The 26,713-nt window shown below is 47.0% G+C and overlaps 1 protein-coding gene across 1 annotated transcript in view; it reads left to right on the top strand.

Annotated features, from left to right (window-relative positions):
• Positions 1-26,713, top strand: part of LOC137326302 (pleckstrin homology domain-containing family G member 3-like) — a 233,326-nt gene that overhangs the window by 127,961 nt on the left and 78,652 nt on the right. The window contains exon 3 of the mRNA XM_067991256.1: positions 7,213-7,667. Within this exon, the coding sequence (XP_067847357.1) occupies positions 7,213-7,667 (455 nt within the window). The remainder of the gene's footprint in view (positions 1-7,212; positions 7,668-26,713) is intronic.

The raw sequence follows: 26,713 nt of genomic DNA, 5'->3' as shown, positions 1-26,713 counted from the left end.
CTACCAGGATAATGAAAGTGAACTAGATGGGCCTTGATTTTTTTCATCTAGCAATTCCTATGTTCTAAATTCTGTGCCTTAGTTAGTTCTGTGCCTCTCCAGTTAACAGCTATAAAGAGCAGGTTAATGGACAAGACTTTCAGATGAGACATTAAACCGAGGCCCCATCTGCTCTCTCAGGTGGATGTAAAAGATCCCATGGCACTATTCGAAGAAGAGCAGGGGAGTTCTCCCCAGTGCCCTGGCCAATATTTATCCCTCAACCAACATCACTAAAATCAGATTATCTGGTCATTTATCTCATTGCTGTTTGTGGGACCTTACTGTGCGCAATTTGCCTGCCGCGTTTCCTACATTACAACAGTGACTGCACTTCCAAAGTATTTCATTAGCTGTAAAGCGTTTTGGGACATCCTGAGGTTGTGAAAGGCGTTATAGAAATAGTCTCTGGAGTGGGACTTGAACCCATGACCTTCTGACTCAGAGGCAAGAGTACGGACACTGAGCCACGGCTGAACACTTGATGCGTTAAACACATCACTGTCCGGACCAACGCCAATGAGAGCCCTGTAACCACCAGTACTTCACTCTAGTGTTACACAGCCTCAAAATGCTGCCTCCAAACACAGCTCAAGTTTGCAAAAGCAAAGACCATTAATCGTACCTTTAGGTGCTGTTCACAGTCCAAGTGTCTTGCGTCGGCTGTCCGGCCTAACTGAAATCTTAATGATATCATCCGTTGATTTCCTTCGCTCCACCATTGACGGCCGTGCCTTCATCTGCCTGAGCCCTAAGCTCTGGAATTCCCTCTCTAAACCTCTCCGCCTCTCTCTCCTCCTCCATGTTGCTCCTAAAACCCACCTCTTCGACCAAGCTTTTGGTCACATGTCCTAATATCTGCTTATGTGGCTCGTTGTCAAATTTTGTCTGATAATCGCTCCTGAGAAGCGCCTTGGGACGTTTTACTACATTAAAGGCGCTATATAAATGCAAGTTGTTGTTGTTGTTGTCCCACTTAGTAATTCCTCCCAAGACCTTTCCCCTCATCTGCAGTTAAAACAGAATGCAGAATGTTTTGCCCTGGCTCCATTTTTTGAAGGGGGTCATGAGAGTAAAGACACAGGTCTCCATAATGTATGCATTGGTACTGGACTAGCAACCCAAAGGTTGTGAGTTCAAAGCCCACCAATGGCAAATTGGGAATCAAATTCAATAATTCTGATAAACCTGGGCTGGCACCAGGGAAATAAACCATGTCATTAAAAACCCAACCAGTTCACTAATGACCTTCAGGGAAGGAAACCTGCTGTCCTTACCTGGTCTGGCCTATATGTGACTCCTGTCCCACACTATGCAGTTGGCTCTGGCCTTGGGGCAACAAGGGATGAGCAATAAATATTGCTGTCCCAGCATCACCCAGATTCCATGAATGCATTGAAGAAAAGTCTCTCCTCTCCCTCTATTAATAGGAAGAGGAGGAGGTCATTCACCCCTCGGGCCTGTTGTACCATTCAATTAGATCATGGCTGCTCTGAACCTCAATCCCATTTACCTGCAATTGCTCCATATCCCTTATTAAACCAAAATCAGCGTTTTAGGGGAGAGAGTTCCAGATTTCCACTACCCTTTGTGTGAAAAAGTGTTTCCTAATTTCACTCCGAAATAGCCTAGCTCTAATTTTACGATTATGCCCCCTTGTTCTGGATTCCTTCATCAGAAGAAATAGTTTCTCTGTATCTACCCTATTGAATCCTTTTATCATTTTAAACTTTTGTCAGGTCACCCCTCAACCTTCTAAAGGGAATTCAAGCCTATTCTATGCAATCTAGCCTCATAATTTAAGCCCCAGTATCATTCTGGTGAATCTGCACTGCACCCCCTCCAAGGCCAGTATATCCTTCCTGAGGTGCGGTGCCCAGAACTGAACGCAATACTCCAGATGGGGTCTGACCAAGGCTCTGTACAACTGAAGCATCACTTCCTCCCCTTTGTATTCCAGCCCCTTCACATTCCATTCACCTTCTCAATTACTTTTTGTACCAGTACAATAGCTTTTAGTGATTTGTGTACATGGACACCTAAATCCCTTTGCTCCTCCACAGTTTCTAGTCTCTCGCCATTAAGAAAATATTCCGACCTTTGTCTTTCTCGGATTGAAAGTGGATGACCTCGCACTCTGTTTTGGGTAGTGGCTGCGTTCTGTGTCGATTATAAACAAATCTGTTTTGCCTGCCACTCGAATCAGTTGTAGAGGTGGCTCGTGCTGCTACCGTCCTCTCCTTGCGCCCTCCTGTTATTTGTCGATGGGAATGCTTTTTGTGAGAGAGGAGGGGATGTAGGATAAGGCAAAATCATTCAGGGGGTGATGTCAGGAAGCACTTCTTCACACAAAGGGTAGTGGAAATCTGGAACTCTCTCCCCCAAAATGCTGTTGAGGCTGGGGGTCAATTGAAAATTTTAAAACTGAGATTGATAAATTTTTGTTGGTTAGGGTATTAAGGGTTATGGAACCAAGGCAGGTAGATGGAGTTAAGATACAGATCTGCTGTGTTCTAACTGAATGACGGAACAGGCTCAAGGGGCTGAATGGCCTACTCCTGTTCCTATGTTCCTAAAGAGCAACCCCACCCCTGCATCGATGGGAACATTGGATAAAAATGTCTACAATTGTTAAAGATGAAAGTGAGCATCAAACAGTTAAAGTATTATGTGAATATCTTCCAGACTCGTCATTGATGATAAGACTAACTTGCTGTCTAATTTTCCAGTGATTTTAATCACTCCACCATTGGCGGCCGTGCCTTCAGCTGCCTAGGCCCTAAGCACCGGAATCCCCTCCCTAAACCTTTCCGCCTCTACTCCTTTAAGACACTCCTTAAAACCTAACTCTTTGACCAAGCTTTTGGTCACCTGTCTTAATATCTCCTTATGTGGCTTGGTGTCAATTTTTGTCTGATAACACTCCTGTGAAGCACCTTGGGACGTTTTACTATGTTAAAGGCGCTATATAAATGCAAGTTGTTGTTGTTGCACTCAATATGCGAGAGAATTTTGGCGTCAGTTGGCAGAGATACTTGATTCGTGAAAGAGGATGGTGACTAATAAATCTCTCGTGTCAGCCATGGTTCAGTTGGTAGCATTCTTGCCTCCGAGTCAGAAGGTTGTGGGTTCAAGCCCCACTCCAGAGACTTGAACACATAATCGAGGCTGACACTCCAGTGCAATTCTGATGGATTCCTGCACTGTCGGAGGTGCTGATGAGGTGTTAAACCGAGGCCCAGTCTGCCCTCTCAGGTGGATGTAAAAGAGCCCACGGCCATATTCGAAGAGCAGGGAAGTTCTTTCCGGAGTCCTGGCCAATATTTATCCCTCCACCAAAATCATTAAAAATCAGACTATCTGGTCATTTTTCTCATTGCTGTTTGTGAGACTTTGCTTTGCCCAAATTGGCTGCTGCTTTTCCTACATTACAACAGAACACTTCAAAAGTACTTAATTGGCTGTGAAGCACTTTCGGACATAATGAGGTTGTGAAAGGCGCGATATAATTCCTCTCCGTTCCCTCTATCTGTGCACCTTGCTCTATCTCTCTTACTTCTCTCTGTGTGCCTGTCTCACTCCTTCCTCTCTTTATGCCTCTGTGTGTATCTCTTTCTATGCCTCCCTCTCACACTTCTCTCTTTATTTCTCTCTCTGTGCCTCTCTCTCTCTCTTTCTCTCTCTCTCTGCCTGCCTCTCTCCTTCCTCTCTCTCTTGGACTCTCACCCTCTGTCTGCCTGCCTCTCACCCTCTGTCTGCCTGCCTCTACGTGTATATCAGTTTGCCTCTGTCTCTCCTCTCTTTACCTGCCTGCCTCTCTCCCTCCTTGCTGTCTGTGTCTCTTTGTATGGCTGTCTGTCTCTCTCTCTCTCTGTCTCTCTGTTTTATATGAAAGTATTGAACAGAATGATGATGTGTAAAGTCGAGTATCGGGATAATTGCCCAATGGAAAAGAAATGAGCTGATTGTTGAGCCATCAGTGAGTATGGTGTATGATTGCACATCGCTGCTTATCATGGAAAAGTTACAGGAACAAGCATCTCCTCAGCTGTCCACTACTCCTGGCCAAAAAATAATTCCATCCAACCCGGGGAAAGTATGCTGTAAGCAATATATTTGTCAGAATTACTGCCCCTTTAACATGCACCTCCCATCTGTCTGAAAGGTTGAGAGTTAAGTTGTTTTCACTTAACATACTTTTCTTTTTGGAGATGCTCCCTAAGGCGACCTGCAGCTGTGCATCTTCTGGAGATTGTGTGAGTGTACTGACACTCCTTAATAGTGCTGTTCTCCAGGGTTCCCACAACTGTGCAGATAGTGGTCCCATTGCACTTAACCATACTGAGTTCTGAGAACATCTTGCCAAGTTGCACAGCCCCTTTCTGGGAACTACAATGGGGGAGGCTTGGGATCCTGAATGAGCAACTGGAATCGGAGGGAGATTTGGAGCCACAAAGCTGGCGATCTCGGAATGAAATCAGAAACTCGCAGGCTGCGACCTGGTTTGATCCATAAAAGCCTGCAAAGCCCCGGGCTCATTGAGCTCAGCCTGGATAATAGGTGTCAGCTCAGAGTCCGCACTCTCGCCTCTGAGTCGGAAGGTCATGGGTTCAAGCCCCCACTCCAGAGACTTGAGCACAAAATCCAGGCTGGCAGTCCCAGTGCAGTACTGAGGGAGTGCTGCACAGTCTACAGTGCCATCTTTCGGGTGAGACATTAAACCGAGGCCCCATCTGCCCTCTCAGGTGGATGTAAAAGATCCCACGGCACTATTTTCAAGAAGAGCAGGAGAGTTCTCCCCGTGCCTTGGGCCAATATTTATCCCTCATCGAACATCACTAAAACAGATTATCTGCTCATTATCACATTGCTGTTTGTGGGATCTTGCTGTGTGCAAATTGGCTTCCGAGTTTCCTACATTACAACAGTGACTACACTTCAAAAAGTACTGCATTGGCTGTAAAGCTCTTTGGATTATCCTGAGGTGGTCAAAGGCGCTATAGAAATGCAAGGGAGGTGGTGGGTGTGGGGACAAACAGCCCAACAATTCCTGATAGGAAGCACACGTGAGCGGACATCAGGTGAGCACAAGGCCGGGCCCGACTGTGATGCTCTCCGTGGTCGAATAGCCTGCTGACGCTCAAGAACGAAGAGCAAATATTTGGCTGAGATTGCAGGTGCCTGTGGATCCATATCCCAGTGAGAGTCAGTGACTTTATGAGGAAACTGGGAAGCAAACCCCATCCCCATCAAAAGCAGCACCGTGGAGCGAAGTACCAGGCACTGCAGAGTGACCAAGAAAGAGAGTTGCTGGCAATAACAATAACTTGCACAGAAGGCATCAAGGGGAATGGGGAGAGAGCGGGAATATGGTATTGAAATAGAGGATCAGCCATGATCATATTGAATGGCGGAGCAGGCTCGAAGGGCCGAATGGCCTACTCCTGCTCCTATTTTCTATGTTTCTATGATGCAGTGCCTTTAAGTAGTAAAACGTCCCAAGGCTCTTCACAGGAGCGTAATCAGACAAAAATTGACACCGAGCCAAATAAGGAGCTATTGGGACAGGTGATCAAAAGCTTGATTAAAGATGTAGGTTTTAAGGAGCATTTTAAAGGAGGAGAGAGGTGGAGAGGTTTAGGGAGGGAATTCCAGAATTTGGGGCCTAGACAGCTGAAGGCACGGCCGCCAATGGTGGAGCGAAGGAAGTGGGGGGATGAACAAGAGGCCAGAATTGGAGGAATGCGCAGATGTCGGAGAGGAGGATACAGAGGTAGGGAGGGGCGAGGCCAAGGAGGGATTTGAACACAATGAATTTAAAAATGGAGGCGTTGGTGGACCGGGAGCCATTGTAGGTCAGCGAACACGGGTCTGATGTGTCAACACAAAGTAGAAGATGTGATGCGGAGCCATGGGGGGGAACACAGCCGAGAGCTCATCTCTTTCAGGCTAATTTCAGAACCAAAATGGTTTGTGTGAATAATCTGTCTGGGTTTCCAAAGGTTGGTTCTGACCTCCCAGGCCCCTCCTCCTCCCAGGCCCTTCTCTCTCCCAGCTGAATGGAATGGGATCCAACCCATTGTGTATAATAGCGCAGTCCCTTCACCTGCAAAACAAAAACCTCTCTTTGGAAAGGGAATTTCTTTTTTGTCCCATCTTTCCAAGCCCTGTGAGGTTCCGGCCTGAAACATGAGAATTGGACGGGGATTATCAGTAAGGTTCAGGGTAAGGCCTCGGAGAAGTAAGCCTCGCTTCCCTCTGCCTCTCCCCTCCCCCAGAGTAATCTCAAGGTAATCCTCCTAACTGGAACAACAGGAACTGGGTTAAGGAGATCACTGCAAAGACTTTAATGAAGGACCTATTTCCAAGTCACATACAAGGTGATCGGCACCCTCCGTTCTAGCTGATTAACGGCAGTCAACTCGGCTTTCAGAGGCCTCAGGCATTTAAAAATTCTTGTTCTCTCCGTTCAATTTTCTCCGTGTCAGCCGTGGCTCAGTGAGTAACACTCTCGCCTCTTTAGTTCAACCCCCACTCCAGAGACTTGAGCACATGATCCAGGTTGACACTCCCAGTGCAGTTCGGAGGGAGTGCTTCACCGTCGGAGGTGCCATCTTTCAGATAAGATGTTAGACATTCTGCCCTCAGGTGGACGTAAAATAATCCCATGGCGCTATTTCGAAGGAGAGCAGGGGAGTTCTCCCGGTGTCCTGGCTAATATTTATCCCTCAACCAACATCACTAAAGCAGGTTATCTGTTCGTTATTTCATTGCTGTTTGTGGGACCTTGCTGTGCGCAAATTGGCTGCCGTGTTTCCTACATTACAACAGTGATGACACTTCAAAAAGTACTTCATCGGCTATAAAGCACTTTGGGACGTCCTGAGGTTGTGAAAGGCGCTATATAAATGCAAGTTCTTTCTTTTGCTGACACTTTCCAGGGTGAGGTTTAGTACCTGCTATCATGCCAATAGGTGGGGATGATTACACTAGGGCAGAGCAGAGGAGATTGACTTGTTCTAGGACACCCAGAGTGCCAATGGGGGTGTATTAATGAAATATCTGAATGACCTCTAGCCTAATGAGCCAGGTCTCTGGAAAAAATAAAGATGCCTGAACATTTAAGGCGATCAACAATAAAATGTCCTTTTTTTTCCTTCTTGCCTCTCCCAGAATCGCCCAGGACTTCTTCCGCCTCTTCTCTGAGCAGCCATGACAGGATGTCCACGGTCACCGCCTCCGCCAGCTCTACTTCGGTCAACACGGACTGTTCGGACAACGAGCGCCCCGTGAGTGCTGGCTCCTCGGGCTCCTCGCAGGACGGCCGCGTCCCCTTTGAGGTCCCGCCCCCCAGCACCTGCCACCTGGAGACCCCGCCCCGAATGGAGGAGGATGTCCGAGTGGAGCTGGCTCCGCCCGTGCGCGCGCTCAAGGCCGACTGGGCGTGCAACAACAACAGCTCGCCGGACCGGATGAGCTTGGATGTCAACTTCCGCCAGGTCCCTTTGTCTCCCATAGCAACCAGGGCCATGGCCCCCAACCCCAAGCTGTCGTACGTGGACAGGGTGGTCATGGAAATAATTGAGACCGAGCGGATGTATGTGCGGGACTTGCGGAGTATCGTTGAGGTGGGTGTCTAACCTTCTTTCACCAATTCCATTGACGGGACAAGCCCCCCACAACAGAATGCCAACAAAGCCAATGGGGGAAAAAAGCAAGGGAAAGCCTGAGGTGAATCAAGAAATGGGGATGAGGTTGGCATTGATACCTCACTTGGAAAGGAAACATTTTCAGGGCTATGGGGAAAGAGCGGGGGAGTGGACGAATCAGATAGCTCTTTCAAAGAGCCTTTATGGAATCCAGCTCAGTTCGGTCAGGGGTCGCTGCGCTTCGGGCAGTGCGAGATGTCACTTCAACTGGCATGGCCTGCCTCGCAAGGCCTCAGTTGTCAGCCTTGGCTCAGTGGGTAACACCCTCACCTCTTGAGTCAGAAGGTCGTGGGTTCAAGTCCCACTCCAGAGACTTGAGCCCGTAATCTAACTCCCAGGGCAGTACTGAACTGTCAGTGGTGCCCTTTTTTGAATGAGACGTTAAACCGAGGCCCCATCTGCCCCCTCAAGTGAACGTAAAAGATTCCACGGCACTATTCGAAGATGAGAAGGGGAGTTCTCCCTGGTGTTCTGGCCAATATTTATCCCTTAATCAACATCACTAAAAAAACAGATTATCTGGTCATTTACCACATTGCTGTTTGTGGGATCGTGCTGTGCACAAATTGGCTGCCCATTTCCTACAGTACAACAGTGACTGCACTTCAAAAGTATTTCATTGACTGTAAAGGGCTTTGGGACGTCCTGAGTGCATGAAAGGCGCTGTATAAATGCAAGTTCTTTCTTTCTCTCTCTCCAGTAAGGGTGACAGTTCCAATCCTCGATGTCGGCAACCAAGGTGGCTGCTGAGTGAGACGTTCATAGAGTCCATAACTCTCGCCATGGTCACCTGCTGCCATGGTCACCTGCTGCCATGGTCACCTGCTGCCATGGTCACCTGCTGCCATGGTTATGTAGCTGAGCTGAGCAAGGATGGAAGTGCAGGCAGTGGTGTGGTTCAATGAGAAAACTAATTGAACAACATCTTCATCTCCACCCCCCCAGCAACTTTAATGTTTCACTCAGTGGCCACGTGAGAGCCTGACCGTTGAATGATTGTGGGCTCGTCAACTCAGGAGTACATCAAAGCCAAGTCCAATCTTCTCGATCGGGAGCAGCATCCCTGACTGATTTTTTTTTTTCCCTTCCTTCCTTAATGCAGGGGTGCTGAGGCCAATTGTAACACCCTAACTGCTGTCACTCCTGGGGTCAGCTAACAGTGCAGACCAGGGATCAAACCTGGGAACTTCCTTGTCTGTAAGGCTCAGTACTTCACTAGGTGTTGCCTTACCCACTAGGCTATCACTGTGCAGTGCTTGTTGGGGCAGAGAGTGCAGAGGGACCTTTACTCTGTATCTAACCTGTGCTGAACCTGCCCTGGGAGTGTTTGATTGTAAAGTGTAGATGGACCTTTACTCTGTATCTAACCCGTGCTGAACCTGCCCTGGGAGTGTTTGATTGTAAAGTGTAGATGGACCTTTACTCTGTATCTAACCCGTGCTGAACCTGCCCTGGGAGTGTTTGATTGTAAAGTGTAGATGGACCTTTACTCTGTATCTAACCCGTGCTGAACCTGCCCTGGGAGTGTTTGATTGTAAAGTGTAGATGGACCTTTACTCTGTATCTAACCCGTGCTGAACCTGCCCTGGGAGTGTTTGATTGTAAAGTGTAGATGGACCTTTACTCTGTATCTAACCCGTGCTGAACCTGCCCTGGGAGTGTTTGATTGTAAAGTGTAGATGGACCTTTACTCTGTATCTAACCCGTGCTGAACCTGCCCTGGGAGTGTTTGATTGTAAAGTGTAGATGGACCTTTACTCTGTATCTAACCCGTGCTGCCCCTGCCCTGGGAGTGTTTGATTGTAAAGTGTAGATGGACCTTTACTCTGTATCTAACCCGTGCTGCCCCTGCCCTGGGAGTGTTTGATTGTAAAGTGTAGATGGACCTTTACTCTGTATCTAACCCGTGCTGCCCCTGCCCTGGGAGTGTTTGATTGTAAAGTGTAGATGGACCTTTACTCTGTGTCTAACCCGTGCTGCCCCTGCCCTGGGAGTGTTTGATTGTAAAGTGTAGATGGACCTTTACTCTGTGTCTAACCCGTGCTGCCCCTGCCCTGGGAGTGTTTGATTGTAAAGTGTAGATGGACCTTTACTCTGTGTCTAACCCGTGCTGCCCCTGCCCTGGGAGTGTTTGATTGTAAAGTGTAGATGGACCTTTACTCTGTGTCTAACCCGTGCTGCCCCTGCCCTGGGAGTGTTTGATTGTAAAGTGTAGATGGACCTTTACTCTGTATCTAACCCGTGCTGAACCTGCCCTGGGAGTGTTTGACTGTAAAGTGTAGATGGACCTTTACTCTGTGTCTAACCCGTGCTGAACCTGCCCTGGGAGTGTTTGATTGTAAAGTGTAGATGGACCTTTACTCTGTGTCTAACCCGTGCTGAACCTGCCCTGGGATTGTTTGATTGTAAAGTGTAGATGGACCTTTACTCTGTATCTAACCTGTGCTGAACCTGCCCTGGGATTGTTTGATTGTAAAGTGTAGATGGACCTTTACTCTGTGTCTAACCTGTGCTGAACCTGCCCTGGGAGTGTTTGATTGTAAAGTGTAGATGGACCTTTACTCTGTATCTAACCCGTGCTGCCCCTGCCCTGGGAGTGTTTGATGGGACAGTGTAGATGGACCTTTACTCTGTATCTAACCTGTGCTGAACCTGCCCTGGGAGTGTTTGATTGTAAAGTGTAGATGGACCTTTACTCTGTATCTAACCCGTGCTGCCCCTGCCCTGGGAGTGTTTGATGGGACAGTGTAGATGGACCTTTACTCTGTATCTAACCTGTGCTGAACCTGCCCTGGGAGTGTTTGATTGTAAAGTGTAGATGGACCTTTACTCTGTATCTAACCCGTGCTGCCCCTGCCCTGGGAGTGTTTGATGGGACAGTGTAGATGGACCTTTACTCTGTGTCTAACCCGTGCTGCCCCTGCCCTGGGAGTGTTTGATGCTGACAAATAGTGCTCTGAATGGGAAGTGTTCCATTCCAGCACTGACGCACCTCATCTTAAATCAAAAATTCACCAAAAAAAAAATTAAACAAAGGAGAAAGTATGCATGGATTGCAAGGTACACACCTTAAAGACACTGGCCAAGGATTTGCATGGAATGAAAACTTTCAGGAAGAAAATAATGACCCCCAGTTTAATCCAGTAAGAATTGAGAGCTTTGCCGGTGAGGCCTCCATGCCTGGGGGAGATTAACTTCTTTCAAATTAATTTGTTGACCAGCGTATCTTGGAGATGAAGAGGAGAACATAGGAGCAGGAGTAGGCCATTCAGCCTCTCGAGCCTGTTGCACCATTCAATTAGATTGTGGCCAATCTGAGAGGGCGTGAGTCTCGCCAGTCAGTAAAGCAGCAGTCTCCGCAAGCCCAGGATGACAATCCGAGCAGCTTTAACCACAGCGCTGAGAGCAGACGGCCCCTGAAAGGGTTAAAGCCATCGATAGAGCCTTGCCAGCAAAGCATGCTTCCCGTTGATGTCCTCTTTGACGCACATTGTACCATCTGTTGTAAACAAGGTGTAATTACAGGCCACTTGCAGAGCAGCCCATTAACGCTAAATGTGCAATCCCTTTCATTTGCTGTGAGGGCAGGCAGGTCGCACACTTTTCTGTTCAACCACGGCTCCAGCTTGCTTTCAATTCAAGACTTACTGAGCGTAACAATTGGAGCGCTGTCTTCAAAGAGCTCAGTTGGTAGCACTCTCGCCTCTGACTCAGAAGGTCGTAGGTTCAAGCCCCACTCTAGAGACGTGAGCACATAATCCAGGCTGACACTTTAGTACAGTACTGAGGGATTGTTGCACTGTCGGAAGTGCCATCTCTCAGATAAGACTTTAAACCGTGGCCCGGTCTACCCTCTCAGGTGGATGGGAAAGATCCCATGGTACTATTTCGAAGAAGAGCAGGAGAATTCTCCCCGGTGTCCTGGCCAATATTTATCTCTCAACCAACATCAATTAAAAAAAACAGATTATCTGGTCATTATCACATTGCTGTTTGTGGGACCTTGTTGTGCCCAAATGGGCTGCTGTGTTTCCTACATTACAACAGTAACTACACTTCAAGAAAGTACTTCATTGGCTGCGAAGCACTTTGGGAAGTCCTGAGGTTGTGAAAGGCACTATATAAATGCAAGTCTTTCTTGCAAATGACCCAAAGCTCCGACTTGTGTACATGAGGAGGGAGGGGGTGCGAATCATCTCCTGGTGGAGATCGGCCAAAAGACTTACTACATGGTCACTTGATTGTGTTTCACCCAAATCTTGTAAGAAGAGGACCTACACCATTTATTTTTTGTCTCCAGTTTTTATTTCTCCTCTCCTCTCTGGGATACAAGTGCCGGCCAGCTTCCAGTGCATCACTCACGTGGCCACATGTGGTCCTAGTCAGTGAATGTCGATGGGCTATTCCACCCTGGAGAGCATCAGAACCAAACCCTAATCTCACAAAAACTTCACGTGCTGCTTTCCAGCCAGGGTCATTGTGCGTGAACTAAGACCAACTAAGCTGGATGTCCTTGGCCCCTCCACCCACCCAGCTAAGTACCGGGATTGAACCTGGGACAGCCCTGACCTGTATGGGCTCAGTACCAGAGTGGGAAGTGATGATACCACACTAGCCATGGTATCTGCACATTTCCCAGTGTTCCCAGTTCTGACTCATTGCCCTGTTTTGTGCTGGAGATAGTCAATGAGTAGAAATTTTGTGGAACAATCCTCTTCCTCTTCGCCCAACATCAGAGTGTTCTGCTCCAGTGGTTGGTGCCCACCAAGAAGACACAGTCCAGTGGGATTATCTAACATATAGGTACCAACACACAATAGGAAAACAATCCCATTCAAACCAACACAGGACCGTGAGCTCATGTAAAAGACAAACCGCTATTCTTCAGCTGAAGTGTGGGCGCAGGTCTCCTTAAGGCTAGTTAATGTTAAATGAAAACTGGGGTTAGTTCATTCAAAGATTATTCAGGTTGGAGATCAGATGCCAGATTTGTTTGTGGGAGGGTCTAGTAAGAGCTTGCAGACACTGTGGCTCCAGTACTTTCTGTTCCTGGAGAGTTTTCTGTACATTCCTTGCATTAGACAGTGTGTGACATCGTAAGTGTGACGGACTGGAAGTAGGGACATAAATAAAGATTTCATCATATTAGAAGTGGGTTTGTATGGACCAACACTCTGTAGGAATAGTGTTTACACTTAAGCCAACACATTCCACCATTGTGACAATGCACTTCTTGTGTAACACTCATAAATCCCCACCTCAAATTACACTCATTACTCCCATCCCCAGTGACAGATCTGTAACCACCAATACGTCACGTCCTTGTGTAACACAGCTCACAATTCTCTCTTCACATACAACCCAAGTTCTAACTGTGCCGTTGGTAATTTTTGCCATTTCAACTGGGTTTGGTATAAGATTCCACATGTCCACTATCACATTTACTGAAATCCTAGGGAGATTGAGGCTGTCGACTGTAAGCTGTATACACGATAACGGGAGCGTCAATAAATCCCTATCCACAAGAAGCACAAACTCAGCACAGGTTCCAATGGACCAAACCCCTTCCCATTCACTACCACTGCTCAGAATCCCAAAGGTCCTAGCCTCATCCCATCCCTTCCGAATGGATCAAACCCCTTCCCATTCTCATCATTGTATAAATTCCCAATGGACCAAACCCCTGCCCATTCTTTTCATTTATAGATTCCTAATGGACCAAATCTCTTCACAGTCTTATCATTGTGTAGATTTCCCATTGACCAAACCCCTTCCCATTCTTCCCAAGGCTGGAAGGACAAAATCAGTAATTGTCCAGCTAGGTGTTTCTCACTATTCACCTAGACACAGTACAAACATTTCACACACCCATTATTAAACTTTAGTTCAACTGCACAATGCCAGTTCTTGTGCCAAGAGTCTTGTTTGCCTCTGTGTCAGAGGTACCATCTTGGAATGGAGCAAGTTGGGGATGCTGTAACTATATCATCTTTCTGTGGCTGACTCAATCCCTGTAACTGTAAAGAAAGTAAGAAAGAACTTGCATTTTTGCAGCAGCTTTCATGATCTCAGGACGTCCCAGAACTCTTTACAGCCAATGAAGCGCATTTGAAGTGAAATCACTGTTGTAATGTAGGAAACATGGCAGTCAATTTGCACAGTGCAAGGTCCCACAAACAGCAATGAGATAATGACTGGATAATCTCTTTTTTAGTGATATTGGTTGAGGGATAAATGTTGGCCAGGACACTGGTGAGCACACCCCAATGCTCTTCTTCGAAATAGGTGCCATGGGATCGTTTACGTCCACCTGAGAGAGCACAGAGGGCCTCAGTTTAATGTCTCATCTGAGAGACGGCACCTCCGACAGTGCAGCATTCCCTCAGTACTGCACTGGAGTGTCAGCCTAGATTTTGTGCTCGAGCCCATGTCTTCAGACTCAGGCGAGAGTGCGACCATGGCTAACAGCTGTAAAGCTTCACCAGTACTGACTGAGGCTTGCCTTCTGCTCAAGTTTGAGCCAGACTGTGGGCTCTCTGGAAAATTCTAAAATATATACTAGATGGCCAAAGTCCACTTTAAAGCAGGAATCCATTTTCCCTGTCTTACTTTGGTTCTGTGTCACATGATATGTGGGCTCAGTTGTTATTATTAAGGTTTTCAGAATGCCCTCTGACCTACCCTGCCCCTATCCTTCCCCTTGTCCAATTTTGGACTTCAGACAAGGCAGAAAACCTAACCTGACCTTGCATCTGATTCTTCAAACATTGCGCAAATACTTGTGTACGGTGGCTTTTATTGTATCGTGTTAAGGTCATTAGTTTGCATTTGAGAAGAGGCATGGCAAGGATTGGATTGGGGCTGCCCTTTGGAACTTGTTTAAACAAAGGCTTCATTATATTGACTACAATGTAGCATGTGGAGCAGGAATGCACCTTGGAGAGGGTGCAGAGGAAATTTACCAGAATGGTACCATGGATGAGGGACTTCAGTTATGTGAAGAGACTAGAGAAGCTGGGATTGTTCTCCTTAGAGCAGAGAAGGTTAACGGGAGATTTAATAGAGCTGTTCAAAATCATGAAGGGTTTTGACAGAGTAAATAGGGAGAAACTGTTTCCATGCAGGAGGGTCGGTAACCAGAGGACACAGATTTAAGGTAATTGGCAAAAGATCCAGAGGGGAGATGAGGAGAATTTTTTTTATGCAGCGAGTTGTTATGATCTGGAATGCACTGCCTGAAAGGGAGGTGGAAGCAGATTCAATAGTAACTTTCAAAAGGGAATTGGATAAATACTTGAAAGGGAAAAAATTGCAGGGCTATGGGGAAAGAGCAGGGGAATGGGACTAATTGGATAGATCTTTCAAAGAACTGGCACAGGCACGATGGGCCGAATGGCCTCCTTCTGTGCTGTATGTTTCTTTGAATGCCCCTGAGTTACTCTGCATTGCCCAGCAGGGCTCCGCTCCACCAGCCTCCCTCGACTTCCCTTGCGTTCCTCTTCGAATTTCCTTTTTCTCCCCTGAAGCCCACAGGTCAACCTAGAAAACTTGCAAAAGTCACCCGACAGGTTCAATAAACCTGAAACAGCTCCAAGAATAAACCTGACTACTCAAAAACATCCCTGAATGTGATATGTTATTAGAATAAACATGAAGAGGGGTACAGGCAAGTCATAACTCAGGGTGCAGGGGTACCCAACTTGTATTGTATAAAATTGCGGCAATAATTGAGTAAAACGTCCCACATATCTTCCAGAGAAATTGTGGTTTATCATGGAAACCTTCTCCTGTTCAATCTTATTGTGAAATTGTTTTAAAATTGTGTGTACAGTTGTTACAGTGACATGGAGGTTCATTCCTCTCCATGCCTACACACACCCTAGTCACTCTGCTCTCCAATTCAACCTCTCCAGTTCACACTGGCTGTTTCTCCAATTCACTCCTCACTCTTCTCCAATTCACTCCTCACTCTTCTCCAATTCACTCCTCACTCTTCTCCAATTCACTCCTCACTCTTCTCCAATTCACTCCTCACTCATCGCCAATTCACTCCTCACTCTTCGCCAATTCACTCCTCACTCTTCGCCAATTCACTCCTCACTCTTCGCCAATTCACTCCTCACTCAGCTCCAAGCCGCTCCCCGACCCTCAGCTCCAAGCCGCTCATCCCATTTACTCCTCACTCTTCTTCTGAGAAAATGGGAGCAGTGGTTATGATCTAAAGTTGTTGAACTCATTGTTGAGGCTGGAAGGCTGTAAAGTGCCTTCATTTACCTGTATTGTGTGTCGGACGTTTTCTACTAAAATTGGTGCATGTGGCTAAAACGGTGTTGCCGCTGCATCACCTGTGGTTTGTCAGCGATTTCTATTGGATAACACTGTCCTAGTTTCACCCCCACCCCGCAGCCAATTATACTGACCCTACTGTCACTCCTGCACCCTCAGCAGACCAGAGATCGAAACTGGAATCTTCCTGGTTTACTTGGCTCAGTACCACGCTGGATTGTGCATTTACTCAATGAGTGATTGGTGCCCAGGCCCTGCTAACCAGCAAATGTCCCAGGCTCCTTTACTAGTGTTATTCATTAACCAGTTATAACAAGCTCCGGTAGTGGGTGTCGTACTCTCAGTGTCATGCTAATGGAGGTGAAGTTTACCCATACTCCTTAGCAAGAGTGAAACCACTTTATTATATCTAGCACTATGAACAATACAGTGGTTTCACTCTTCTCCATCAGGACCAAGGTGACCTCTCCACTTTTAGCAGTAATTGGTGTACTGCATTAATATTGGGCCATCTGTGGTGTTGACAATAGTCTGTCAGCTCTGAAACATGTAGTGAACTTCTTGAGAATCTTGTTAAAGAAAAAAAAGGCTTTTATTTACATACTTCCTTTCGCACACCAAAGCACTTTACAGGCAATGAAGTACTTTTTTTTTTAAGTGGTCACTGTTGTAACGTAGGAAACACAGCAGCCAATTTGCGCACAGCAAACTCCCACAAACAGCAATGTGATAATGACCAGATAGTCAGTATTTTAGTGAATGCTGGTTGAGGGATAAATATTGGCCAGAACATCGGGGAGAACTCCCCGGCTCTTCTTCAAAATAGTGCCGTGGATCTTTCACGTCCACCTGAGAGGGCAGACGGGGCCTCAGTTCAACGTCTCCTCCGAAAGACGGCATCTCCGACAGTGCAGCACTCCCTCGGTTCTGCACCGGGATTGTCGGCCGAGATGTTGTGCTGAAGTCTCTGGACTGAGACTTGAACCCACAAGCTTCTAACTCAGTGGCGAGAGTGCTACCCACTGAGCCACTTACTGACTTGAGTGAGGTACCAGCAGACTAATGGGAATCAAAGATCGGAACAAAAGAAAGTCGAGAACTGCAGGAGCAAGAGCAACAAATTCTACGTCTATTAACCGCAAACTCTAATCCTTGTTCCACTGAAGCGACCCCAGGCATTCGCAAAGACACAAACACAATGAGATTGATTTAAGGGGGGGAAATTGTCGGCGCCTACAGAGCCCTTTGGCGAGTAGCAGCCATCAGGAGGGGGTGGGGGGGGGGGGGGAGCTGTTTGTGGTCGGAGTGAATTCTGAGGTGTCAGACTGCTCCAGACGTCAGTGTTTAAACATTAACGCAATGTGAGAGAGCTGGTCAACAAATCAACTACGAAGCCTGAGGCCTAGTAACCCCCTCACGCACCAGTAGCTTTGGAATACCTCCGAGGTCTTCAAAGGAAACTTTGCCCAATCTTTGGTTTGCTGCAGGTTATTTAAATACCAAGTGATTTTTCTAAGTTTATTTTGAGGTTATGTTTCTTCCCGTGATGGATTGCGTACCTATTGAAGTGATTCAAGCTCTGTGATACTGCAATTCCAAACCTGAACTGGGCCTCAATTTGACAAAAGCTGCATTGGGCCTTTCTTTCTCCCACCCCCCAATTAAAGAAGGAGGAGGGGTGAAGGGGTTGGGTGGTGCACTAGGTTAGATTAGGGTTGCCAACTCTCCAGAATTGACCAGGAGTCTCCAGGAATTAAAGATTGGTCTCTTGGGCACTGCTTCCAGCAACTCTGGAGATAAATTTTAACCATTTTCTTTGAACACTTTTATTAGTTATACATGATGTGGAGATGGGAAGGGGGGTGGACCAGGCTGTTTGATTGACAATCAGGAATCATCCAATCGGGTAACGAAGAGTCTGTCGCTTTCCAATTGGCCGTGGGAAGGCAGTGCTGTGATAATGGACGTGACGGACGACCAATAGCAAGAGCGTGGGGGCGGGGCAGTTGGAGGCAGGTGGGTCATGTGATGTTACCTCCAGGAATATGTCCAACCAGAGTTGGCAACTCTATTGTTATGCTATTGATGCTATCGTTTCACCTCTGGGATATGAGCCCAGGCTGGACGGATGAAAATCTCCTTTGTCTGTTTGCTGCAGAGATCTTGTACGAAATGAGTTAGGACGGTCTCGATGCAGCTCCTAGTGAGTGTTGGTTCACAGCACGATAATGTCCTTAATTTGACGCTGAAGTATAGAACTTCCGATGAGGCGAAGTTCACGTATTAACACTTGGGGGGTCGATTTTGACTCCCCACGCCTGCCGGTAATGGCCTCGAAATGGGGTCAGAGGCCTTACTGTCCCTTTAACACCAGCGATACGGCCGGCGCCATTTTGAAAGAGGCCTACAATCGCGCGTCCAAAGTGCCCGCCTGTTTCAGGGGATAGGCCCCTTTTAATGTGGAAATCGGGGTCCTGGGACATAAATAGGACCCCGATTGCCATTTTAGATCGGGACTGGTTGGAGCCTGCGTGGTGCTTACTCCGACCAGGGCGATGGAGAGAAGAGATCCGGCCAAAGGTAAGTGTTGAATTCGTTTTGTGGGCCCAGGAGGAGCAGGAGTAAATAATCTAGGCCTCTGCCGCCCCGGAACACCCAACCTCCTTGATCTTGACCTCCCCTCTGCCCCCCACAACTTATCTTGGCGGCAAATCCAGCCTGATTTTTATGCCTCTGGGTGGGTCCAAGAAATGGGACTGGATTAGAGGAAAAAGCACCTGAAAAATCAGTCGGAGACAGGAAGCAGGGGCTTCGGCTTGTGGGCACAGAGCTGAGACTGCCACAGGAATCCGTCCTTCACTCTTAAGGCAGGATGCCAGATCGAGGCAATTGTGGGTTTGGACATCCAGCCAACAAAATCTCCCAAGTGCACAGCTACTATCCCATTGGGCAGCTGGCCAAGTCTGTCAGGAACTCAAAGGCACACTAATACGGCAGCAATTTGGGAGGGAACCGTCTGGAGGCTCGGTGGTGCAATCTGCTCACCTCTAATTGCTTCGGTGTGACTGGGAGTTAAAGACACACGCGCACACATTCTCTGCAGGTCTCGCTGCTCTTCCTTCTACCCACCCCCCCCCCAATCTATTATTTCCTCCCCTCCTCTGCTGACGGCACTGACTTGTGCTGGAGGACAGCTCCACAGATGGCATCGCCCACCTGACCAGTCCTCATGCACGAGCATGGGCCATGAGGATACTATTTGACCATGAAGGGCATCACAGTGGAACCAAATCCTGCCTTTGTCGATGTGAGTGAGAACCCCCAGCCAATTTTTCCTTTCCTTTCCCTACCCCTGAGACCAGTTGTAGCACCTGCTCCTCCTTTTCTTCCCACCACCCCCCCCCACCCCCACCCCCACCCCAGGCAGGGATTGGCACAGAACGGAAGGGTGGGGGATTGGGGGGGAATCAAAGCCAGGACTTTCCTGTATGCCTCAGCGCTCCACTGGGTGGGAATGGTTACCTGTGTCAGGGACACAACCCCACATAGAAAGAGCTTGGGAGAGGGAATGTGCAGCGACATCAAAGGCATTTGGAGCAGGAGGAGAGCAGGGCGTACCATGTCAGATTTTGAGGGAGGAGGGGGGAAGGACTAGGTTCTACTCATTCCCCCTCCTGCGGTTGCAGCTACCCTACCAAAGGAGCTCGATCATAAATTTTTTAACCTTCAGAGTCTGTTGCAATTTTGTGTGTGGAGAGGAGAGTTTCCTCAATTTAGGACTGCTGTTGCCTGGATCCACTCTTACTCATCCTATCTCCAGCAATGGCTTCTCTTTGCGCCCCGCACCATTACATCTTGAGTCCCCCATGGATCCATCCCTGGCCCCCTCCTCTTCTTCACCTATACATATGGGGTCATGGATCCATCCCTGGCCCCCTCCTCTTCTTCATCTATACATATGGGGTCATGTGCACGCTGATGACAGCCAGCTCTACCTCCCACCACCTCTCTCGACCCCTCCACTGCCTCTGTGGTGTCAGATTGCTTGACCCACATCCAGTCTTGGATGAGCTGCAATTTCTCCCTGTTAAATATTGGGAAAGTCTGAAGCCACCATCTTCGGTCCCCGCCACAAACTCTGTGCTTTGGTCACCACTCCCCCTCCCCAGCCACTGTCTCAGGCTGAACGAGACTGTTTGCAGCCTTACTCGACCCTGAGCTGAGCTGCTGACCTCGTATCCTCTCCATCACCAAGATCGCCTGCTTCCACCTCCACGACATTGTCTATCTCAGCCTCTGCCTCAGCCCATCTGCTGCTGAAGCCCTCATCCTTGCTTTTGTCATCTCCAGACTCGACTATTCCAATGTTGTCCTGGCCGGCCTCCCACCTTTGACCCTCTGTAAACTTCAGCTCATCCAAAACTCTCCTGCCCATATCCAATTGCAATGACTCTCATGTAACTGATTGCAGCAGCCAAGGCTGTCATTTATTGCCCATCCTCAGTTGCCCTGAGAAGGGGCTGGTGGGCCTTCTTCTTGAACTGATGCAGCCTTGATACAACCGAGTGGCTTGCTAGGCCACTTCAGAGGGATTTTAACACAAGGATGAGGATTTTTAATTTGAGGCGTCGGTGGACCAGGAGCCATTGTGTAGGTCAGCGAGCACAGGGGTGATGGGTGAGTGCAACTTAATACGGGCAACAGAGGTTTGGATGAGCTGAAATTTATGGAGGATGGGAGGCCGGCCAGGAGAGTATTGGAATCGTCAAATCTGGAGGTAACAAAAGCATGGATGAGGGTTTCAGCAGCAGATGAGCTGAGGCCGGTGTGGAGGTGGACGATGTTACGGAGGTGGGAGTAGGTGGTATTTGTGATGGAGCAGATGTGAGGTCGGAAATTCAGGTCGGGGCTGAATATGATGCCGAGGTTGTGAACAGCCGGTTCAGCCTGAGATAATGGCCGTGGAGGGGGATGGAATCAATGACGGATACAGAGTTTGTGGCAGGGACACGAGACGATGACTTCAGGTTTCCCCATGTTCAACTGGAGGAAAATGTGGTTCATCCAGCACTGGATGTGAGACAAGCAATCTAACAACAGAAAGGCAGTGGAAGGACGGAGAGAGGTGGTGGAGAGGTAGAGTTGGGTGTTCACATAAGAAATAGCAGCAGGAGTAGGCCAATCGGCCCCTCGAGCCTGCTCCACCATTCAATAAGATCATGGCTGATCTGATCCTAACCTCAAATGTAAATTCATGTCCAATTTCCTGCCCGCTCCCCGTAACCCCTAATTCCCTTTACTTCTAGGAAACTGTCGATTTCTGTTTTAAATTTATTTAATGATGTAGCTTCCACAGCTTCCTGGGGCAGCAAATTCCACAGACCTACTACCCTCTGAGTGAAGAAGTTTCTCCTCATCTCAGTTTTGAAAGAGCAGCCCCTTATTCTAAGATTATGCCCCCTCGTTCTAGTTTCACCCATCCTTGGGAACATCCTTACCGCATCCACCCGATCAAGCCCCTTCACAATCTTATATGTTTCAATAAGATCGCCTCTCATTCTTCTGAACTCCAATGAGTAGAGTCCCAATCTACTCAACCTCTCCTCATATGTCCACCCCCTCATCCCCGGGATTAACCGAGTGAACCTTCTTTGTACTGCCTCGAGAGCAAGTATGTCTTTTCTTAAGTATGGACACCAAAACTGTATGCAGTATTCCAGGTGCGGTCTCACCAATACCTTATATAACTGCAGCAATACCTCCCTGTTTTTATATTCTATCCCCCAAGCAATAAAAGCCAACATTCCGTTGGCCTTCTTGATCACCTGCTGCACCTGCATACTAACTTTTTGATTTTCTTGCACTAGGACCCCCAGATCCCTTTGTACTGCAGTACTTTCCAGTTGCTCGCCATTAAGATAATAACTTGCTCTCTGATTTTTCCTGCCAAAGTGCATAACCTCACATTTTCCAATATTGTATTGCATCCGCCAAATCTCCGCCCACTCACCCAGCCTGTCTATATCCACTTGTAGGTTTTTTATGTCCTCCTCACTCTCCACTTTCCCTCCCATCTTTGTATCATCTGCAAACTTTGATATGTTACACTCGGTCCCCTCCTCCAAATCGTTAATATAGATTGTAAAGAGTTGGGGACCCAGCACCGACCCCTGCGGAACACCACTGGCTACTGGTTGCCAGTCCGAGAATGAACCATTTATCCCAACTCTCTGCTTCCTGTTAGATAACCAATCCTCCACCCATGCCAGAATATTACCCTCAATCCAGTGATTCTTTATCTTGAGCAATAATCTTTTATGTGGCACCTTATCGAATGCCTTCTGGAAGTCTAAATACACTACGTCCACTGGTTCCTCTTTATCCACCCTGTACGTTATGTCCTCAAAGAACTCAAGCAAATTTGTCAGACATGACTTCCCCTTCGTAAAGCCATGCTGACTTTGTCCTATTCAATTATGTTTATCCAAATGTTCCGCTACTGTCTCCTTAATAATAGACTCCAAAATTTTACCCACCACAGATGTTAGGCTAACTGGTCTATAATTTCCAGCCTTCTGCCTACTACCCTTTTTAAATAAGGGTGTTACATTAGCAGTTTTCCAATCTGCCGGAACCTTTGCCGAGTCCAGAGAATTTTGGAAAATTATTACCAAAGCATCCACAATCCCTGCTGCCACTTCCCTCAAGACCCTAGGATGTAAGCCATCAGGTCCAGGGGATTTATCCGCCTTGAGCCCCATTATTTTACTGAGTACCAATTCCATAGTGATTTTAATCGTATTTAGCTCCTCTCCCCCTCGAGCCCCCTGTTTGTCCAGTGTTGGGATATTCTTAGTGTCCTCTACCGTAAAGACTGAAACAAAATATTTGTTCAGCATTTTTGCCATCTCCATGTCTCCCACCATTAATTTCCCGGTCTCATCCTCTAAGGGACCTACGTTTGCCTTAGCCACCCTTTTTCTTTTAACTATAACGTGTTGTCAGTGTGCATGTGAAAGCTGACCCCATGTCTGCTGATAATGTCACCAAGGGGCAGCATGTAGATGAAAGAAAGAACAAAGGGCTTACATTTATACTGAGCCTTTTACGACCCAAAACGCTTTACAGCCAATGAAATACTTTTTGAAGTGTAGTTACTGTTGTAATATAGGAAACACGGCAGCCAATTTGCATACAGCAAGGTCCCACAAACAGCCGGACATTGGAGGAGAGGCGCTGGAGAAGGATGGTGTGGTTAACCCTCTCAAAAGTGACAGACGCCAAAGGGGACTTGTTACTTGTGGATGGAGTCAGTTAAGCAGGTCTGTCCAAATCACAGAAATTATAAGAGTGAGTTAGATGGCGACTATGAACCTGTTTAAACACATGGAGATGTGTTTATTGTTAAGAGTGAGATGCATCAAAATCAGTTTGATTTTTAAACCAAAATGAGTGAGCCTCACTGCCATTGATTGTGATTTGATGGATCTGTGTTTCAGGGGGATGGTGTTGGTTAAACAAAAGTTACAAAGGTAAATGCGGAACAGTCACTTTAAGGCTAGTGCCTATGTTTAATGGTCAGGTGAGTGGGGAATAGCTGTCACACAAACCAAAGGTGAATCTGAGGTCGTTACAATTCCCGTAATGCCCCATTTGGTTTCTGCTTGTTAATCCTCCAAACATTGGTTGACAGGTGGTCTGTTCTCGTTCTTTCTCTCTCTCTGTTTTTTCCTTCTCTTTCCTCTTTGTTCTTTCTCTCTCTCTTCTCCCTGTTCTCTCTTTCTCTTTTTTTCTCTCGCTCTCTTTCTCGCACTGTTTCTCTCTTTTCTCTCTCTCTCTCTCTCTCTCTGTTCTCGCTCTCTCTTACTTTTTTCTCTCTGCTCTCTCTTCCTTTCTCATTCTCTCTTTTTCTCTTTCTCTCTTACACTTTCTATCAGAAAAGAAATAATTCCATTCTTGCAGTAACACCTCAGGCTGCTTCTAGTTCTTCCCGTGTCTTATTCTTAATAAACTTCACTTGGCAGTAGGCCTGGGCTTCGGCCGATATTTCCCATTTTTACCGGTGGCTATTTCAATTCCAAACAAAGCCTGTGTGACTGTGGGAAACTTTTCTTGGTAACAGTGGCTATTTGCGGTCAAATAGGAGGCCTATGGCCTGCTTTTATTGGGGAGGGAAGCGGAGAGGAGGAGGAGGAGGAAAGGCCTGTACATTCCACAGAAATCTATTTGAGGCAAATATGGATGAATGGCCAGGTGATTGAGAGTTGAGGGTATGGGTGCCAGCTGCAAGATGGAAACTCGTTTTTGTTTGTTTAGACTTATTGTGTCAGCTGTGGCTCAGTGGGTAGCACTCGTGTCTCTGAGTCAGAAGGTTGTGGGTTCGAGCCCCACTCCAGAGACTTGAGTACAAAACCCAGGCTGACGTTTCAGTGTGGTACTGAGAGAGTGCTACACTGTCGGAGGTGCCATCTTTCGGATGAGATGTTAAACCAAGGCCCCGTCTGCCCTCTCGGTTGGATGTAAAAGATCCCATGACAGTATTCGAAGAAGAGCAGTTGAGTTCTCTCCTGTGTCCTGGCCAATATTTATCCCTCGACCAAGATCACTAAAAGCAGATTATCTGGTCATTTATCACATCGCTTTTTTTTGGGTCTTGCTGTGCGCAAATTGGCTGCCCCGTTTCCTACATTACAACAGTGACTACACTTCAAAAAGTATTTCATTAGCTGTGAGCGCTTTGGGAGGTCCTGAGGTCATGAAAGGTGCGATAGAAATGCAAGTCTTTCTTTCTTTCTAACACTTTCTTTCTTTCTAACACTTTCTTTCTTTCTAACACTTTCTTTCTTTCTAACACTTTCTTTCTTTCTAACTCTTTCTTTCTTTCTAACACTTTCTTTCTTTCTAACTTTCTTTCTTTCTAACTCTCTTTCTTTAAATTGCCAAAAGTAACTCACCCTCACCTTGTTTGATGATCATTGTGTGAAGTATCCATACAGCAAGGCCTTGTGGATACAAAGATTTCATACTGACAGTTGCACTAATCAGGCTTTCATCTTCTCTGCATTAATTGATCTTTTGCCTGAATGCAACGGATCTTTCATCAGGTTACCAAGAAAACAGCTTGTTTCAAGAGGATTGCATTGAAGAATTCCTAATAAGAGGGTTCAATTGAAAATATTTCTTTTTGAAAGTTAACCAGAACATTCAACATGAAAAGGCTCGATTATATTACAGTCTTGCATCCTGTCAAAAGGAATAGAACCTGACTAAAAGGAAAGAAAGGAAAGAGCTTGCATTTATACAGCGCCTTTCATGACCTCAGGACATCCCAATCCGTTTTACAGCCAATGAGGTACTTTTGAAGTGTACTCACTGTTGTATAGTAGGAAATGTGGCAGCCAATTTGCACACAGCAAGGTCCCACAAACAGCAATGTGATAATGACCAGATAATCTGTTTTTTTAGTGATGTTGGTTGAAGGATAAATATTGGCCAGGACACCGGGGAGAACTCCCCTGCTCTTCTTCGAATAGCGCCATAATCTTTTACATCCAACTGAGAGGGCAGATGGGGCCTCGGTTTATCCGAAATATGGCACCTCCGCCAGTGCAGCACTCCCTCAGTATTAGTAGTGGAGTGTGAACCTGGATTAGGGGCTCAAGTCTCTGAAGTGAGACTTTCTTACTTAGCAGCCAATTTGTGCACAGCAAGATCCCACAAACAGCAATGTGATAAATGACCAGATAATCTGTTTTAGTGATGCTGGTTGAGGGATAAATATTGGCCAGGACAATGGGGAGAACTTCCCGGCACTTCTTCGAATATCCCGATGGGATCTTTTACATCCAACTGAGAGGGCAGATGAGGCCTTGGTTTAACGTCTCATCCGAAAGATGGCACCTCTCTGGAGGGGGACTTTGAACCCACGACCTTGTGATTCAGAGGCGAGAGTGCTACCCACTGAACCACAACTGACTAGAGGAAACATGGTAACATGGCTTCGATCTGTCTTGGCCTGTGCTGATGGGGATGGGGACAATGTGCTTCAGTGATGGATTCTCTTTTCATAGTCATACTCCTTTTTTACTATCATTTTTTTGTTGGCCAACTCCATAACCGGGCAGGAAAAAGTAGGATTGTGGCTTGAATTCTGATGTTTGGCTTCTCTGCTAGCCTTGGGTCAACTGGTAGCACTTTCATCTCTGAGTCAGAAGGTTGTGGGTTCAAGTCCCACACCAGAGACTTGAGCGCATAATCTAGGCTGGCACTGCAGTGCAGTACTGAGGGTGTGCGGTCATTCAGATGAAACATTAAATTGAGGGCCAGTCTGTTTGTCCCAGCAGTTTAGCTGGATGATCAAGACCCTGTAGACCCATTCAAAGATGAGCAACAAGTTCTCCCGCTGTCCTGGCGAACATTCCTGCCTCAACCAATATCACCAAATACAGATTATAGAATCATTAGGCACAGAAGGAGGACATTCGGCCCATCATGCCTGTGCTGGCTCTTTGAAACAGCTATCTAATTAGTCCCACTCGCCTGCTCTTTCCCCATAGCTCTGAAAATTTTTCCACGTTAAGTATTTATCCAATTCCCATTTGAAAGTCACTATTGAATCTGCATCCACCGCCATTTCAGGCAGCACATTCCAGATGCTAACGCTGCATTAAAAAAAATGT

Source organism: Heptranchias perlo, chromosome 10 (genome assembly GCF_035084215.1).
Source record: "Heptranchias perlo isolate sHepPer1 chromosome 10, sHepPer1.hap1, whole genome shotgun sequence".
In the NCBI taxonomy this organism is placed as follows: domain Eukaryota; kingdom Metazoa; phylum Chordata; class Chondrichthyes; order Hexanchiformes; family Hexanchidae; genus Heptranchias; species Heptranchias perlo.
The sequence above is the reverse complement of the archived record's forward strand: the minus strand, read 5'-3'. Positions and strand labels throughout refer to the sequence as shown.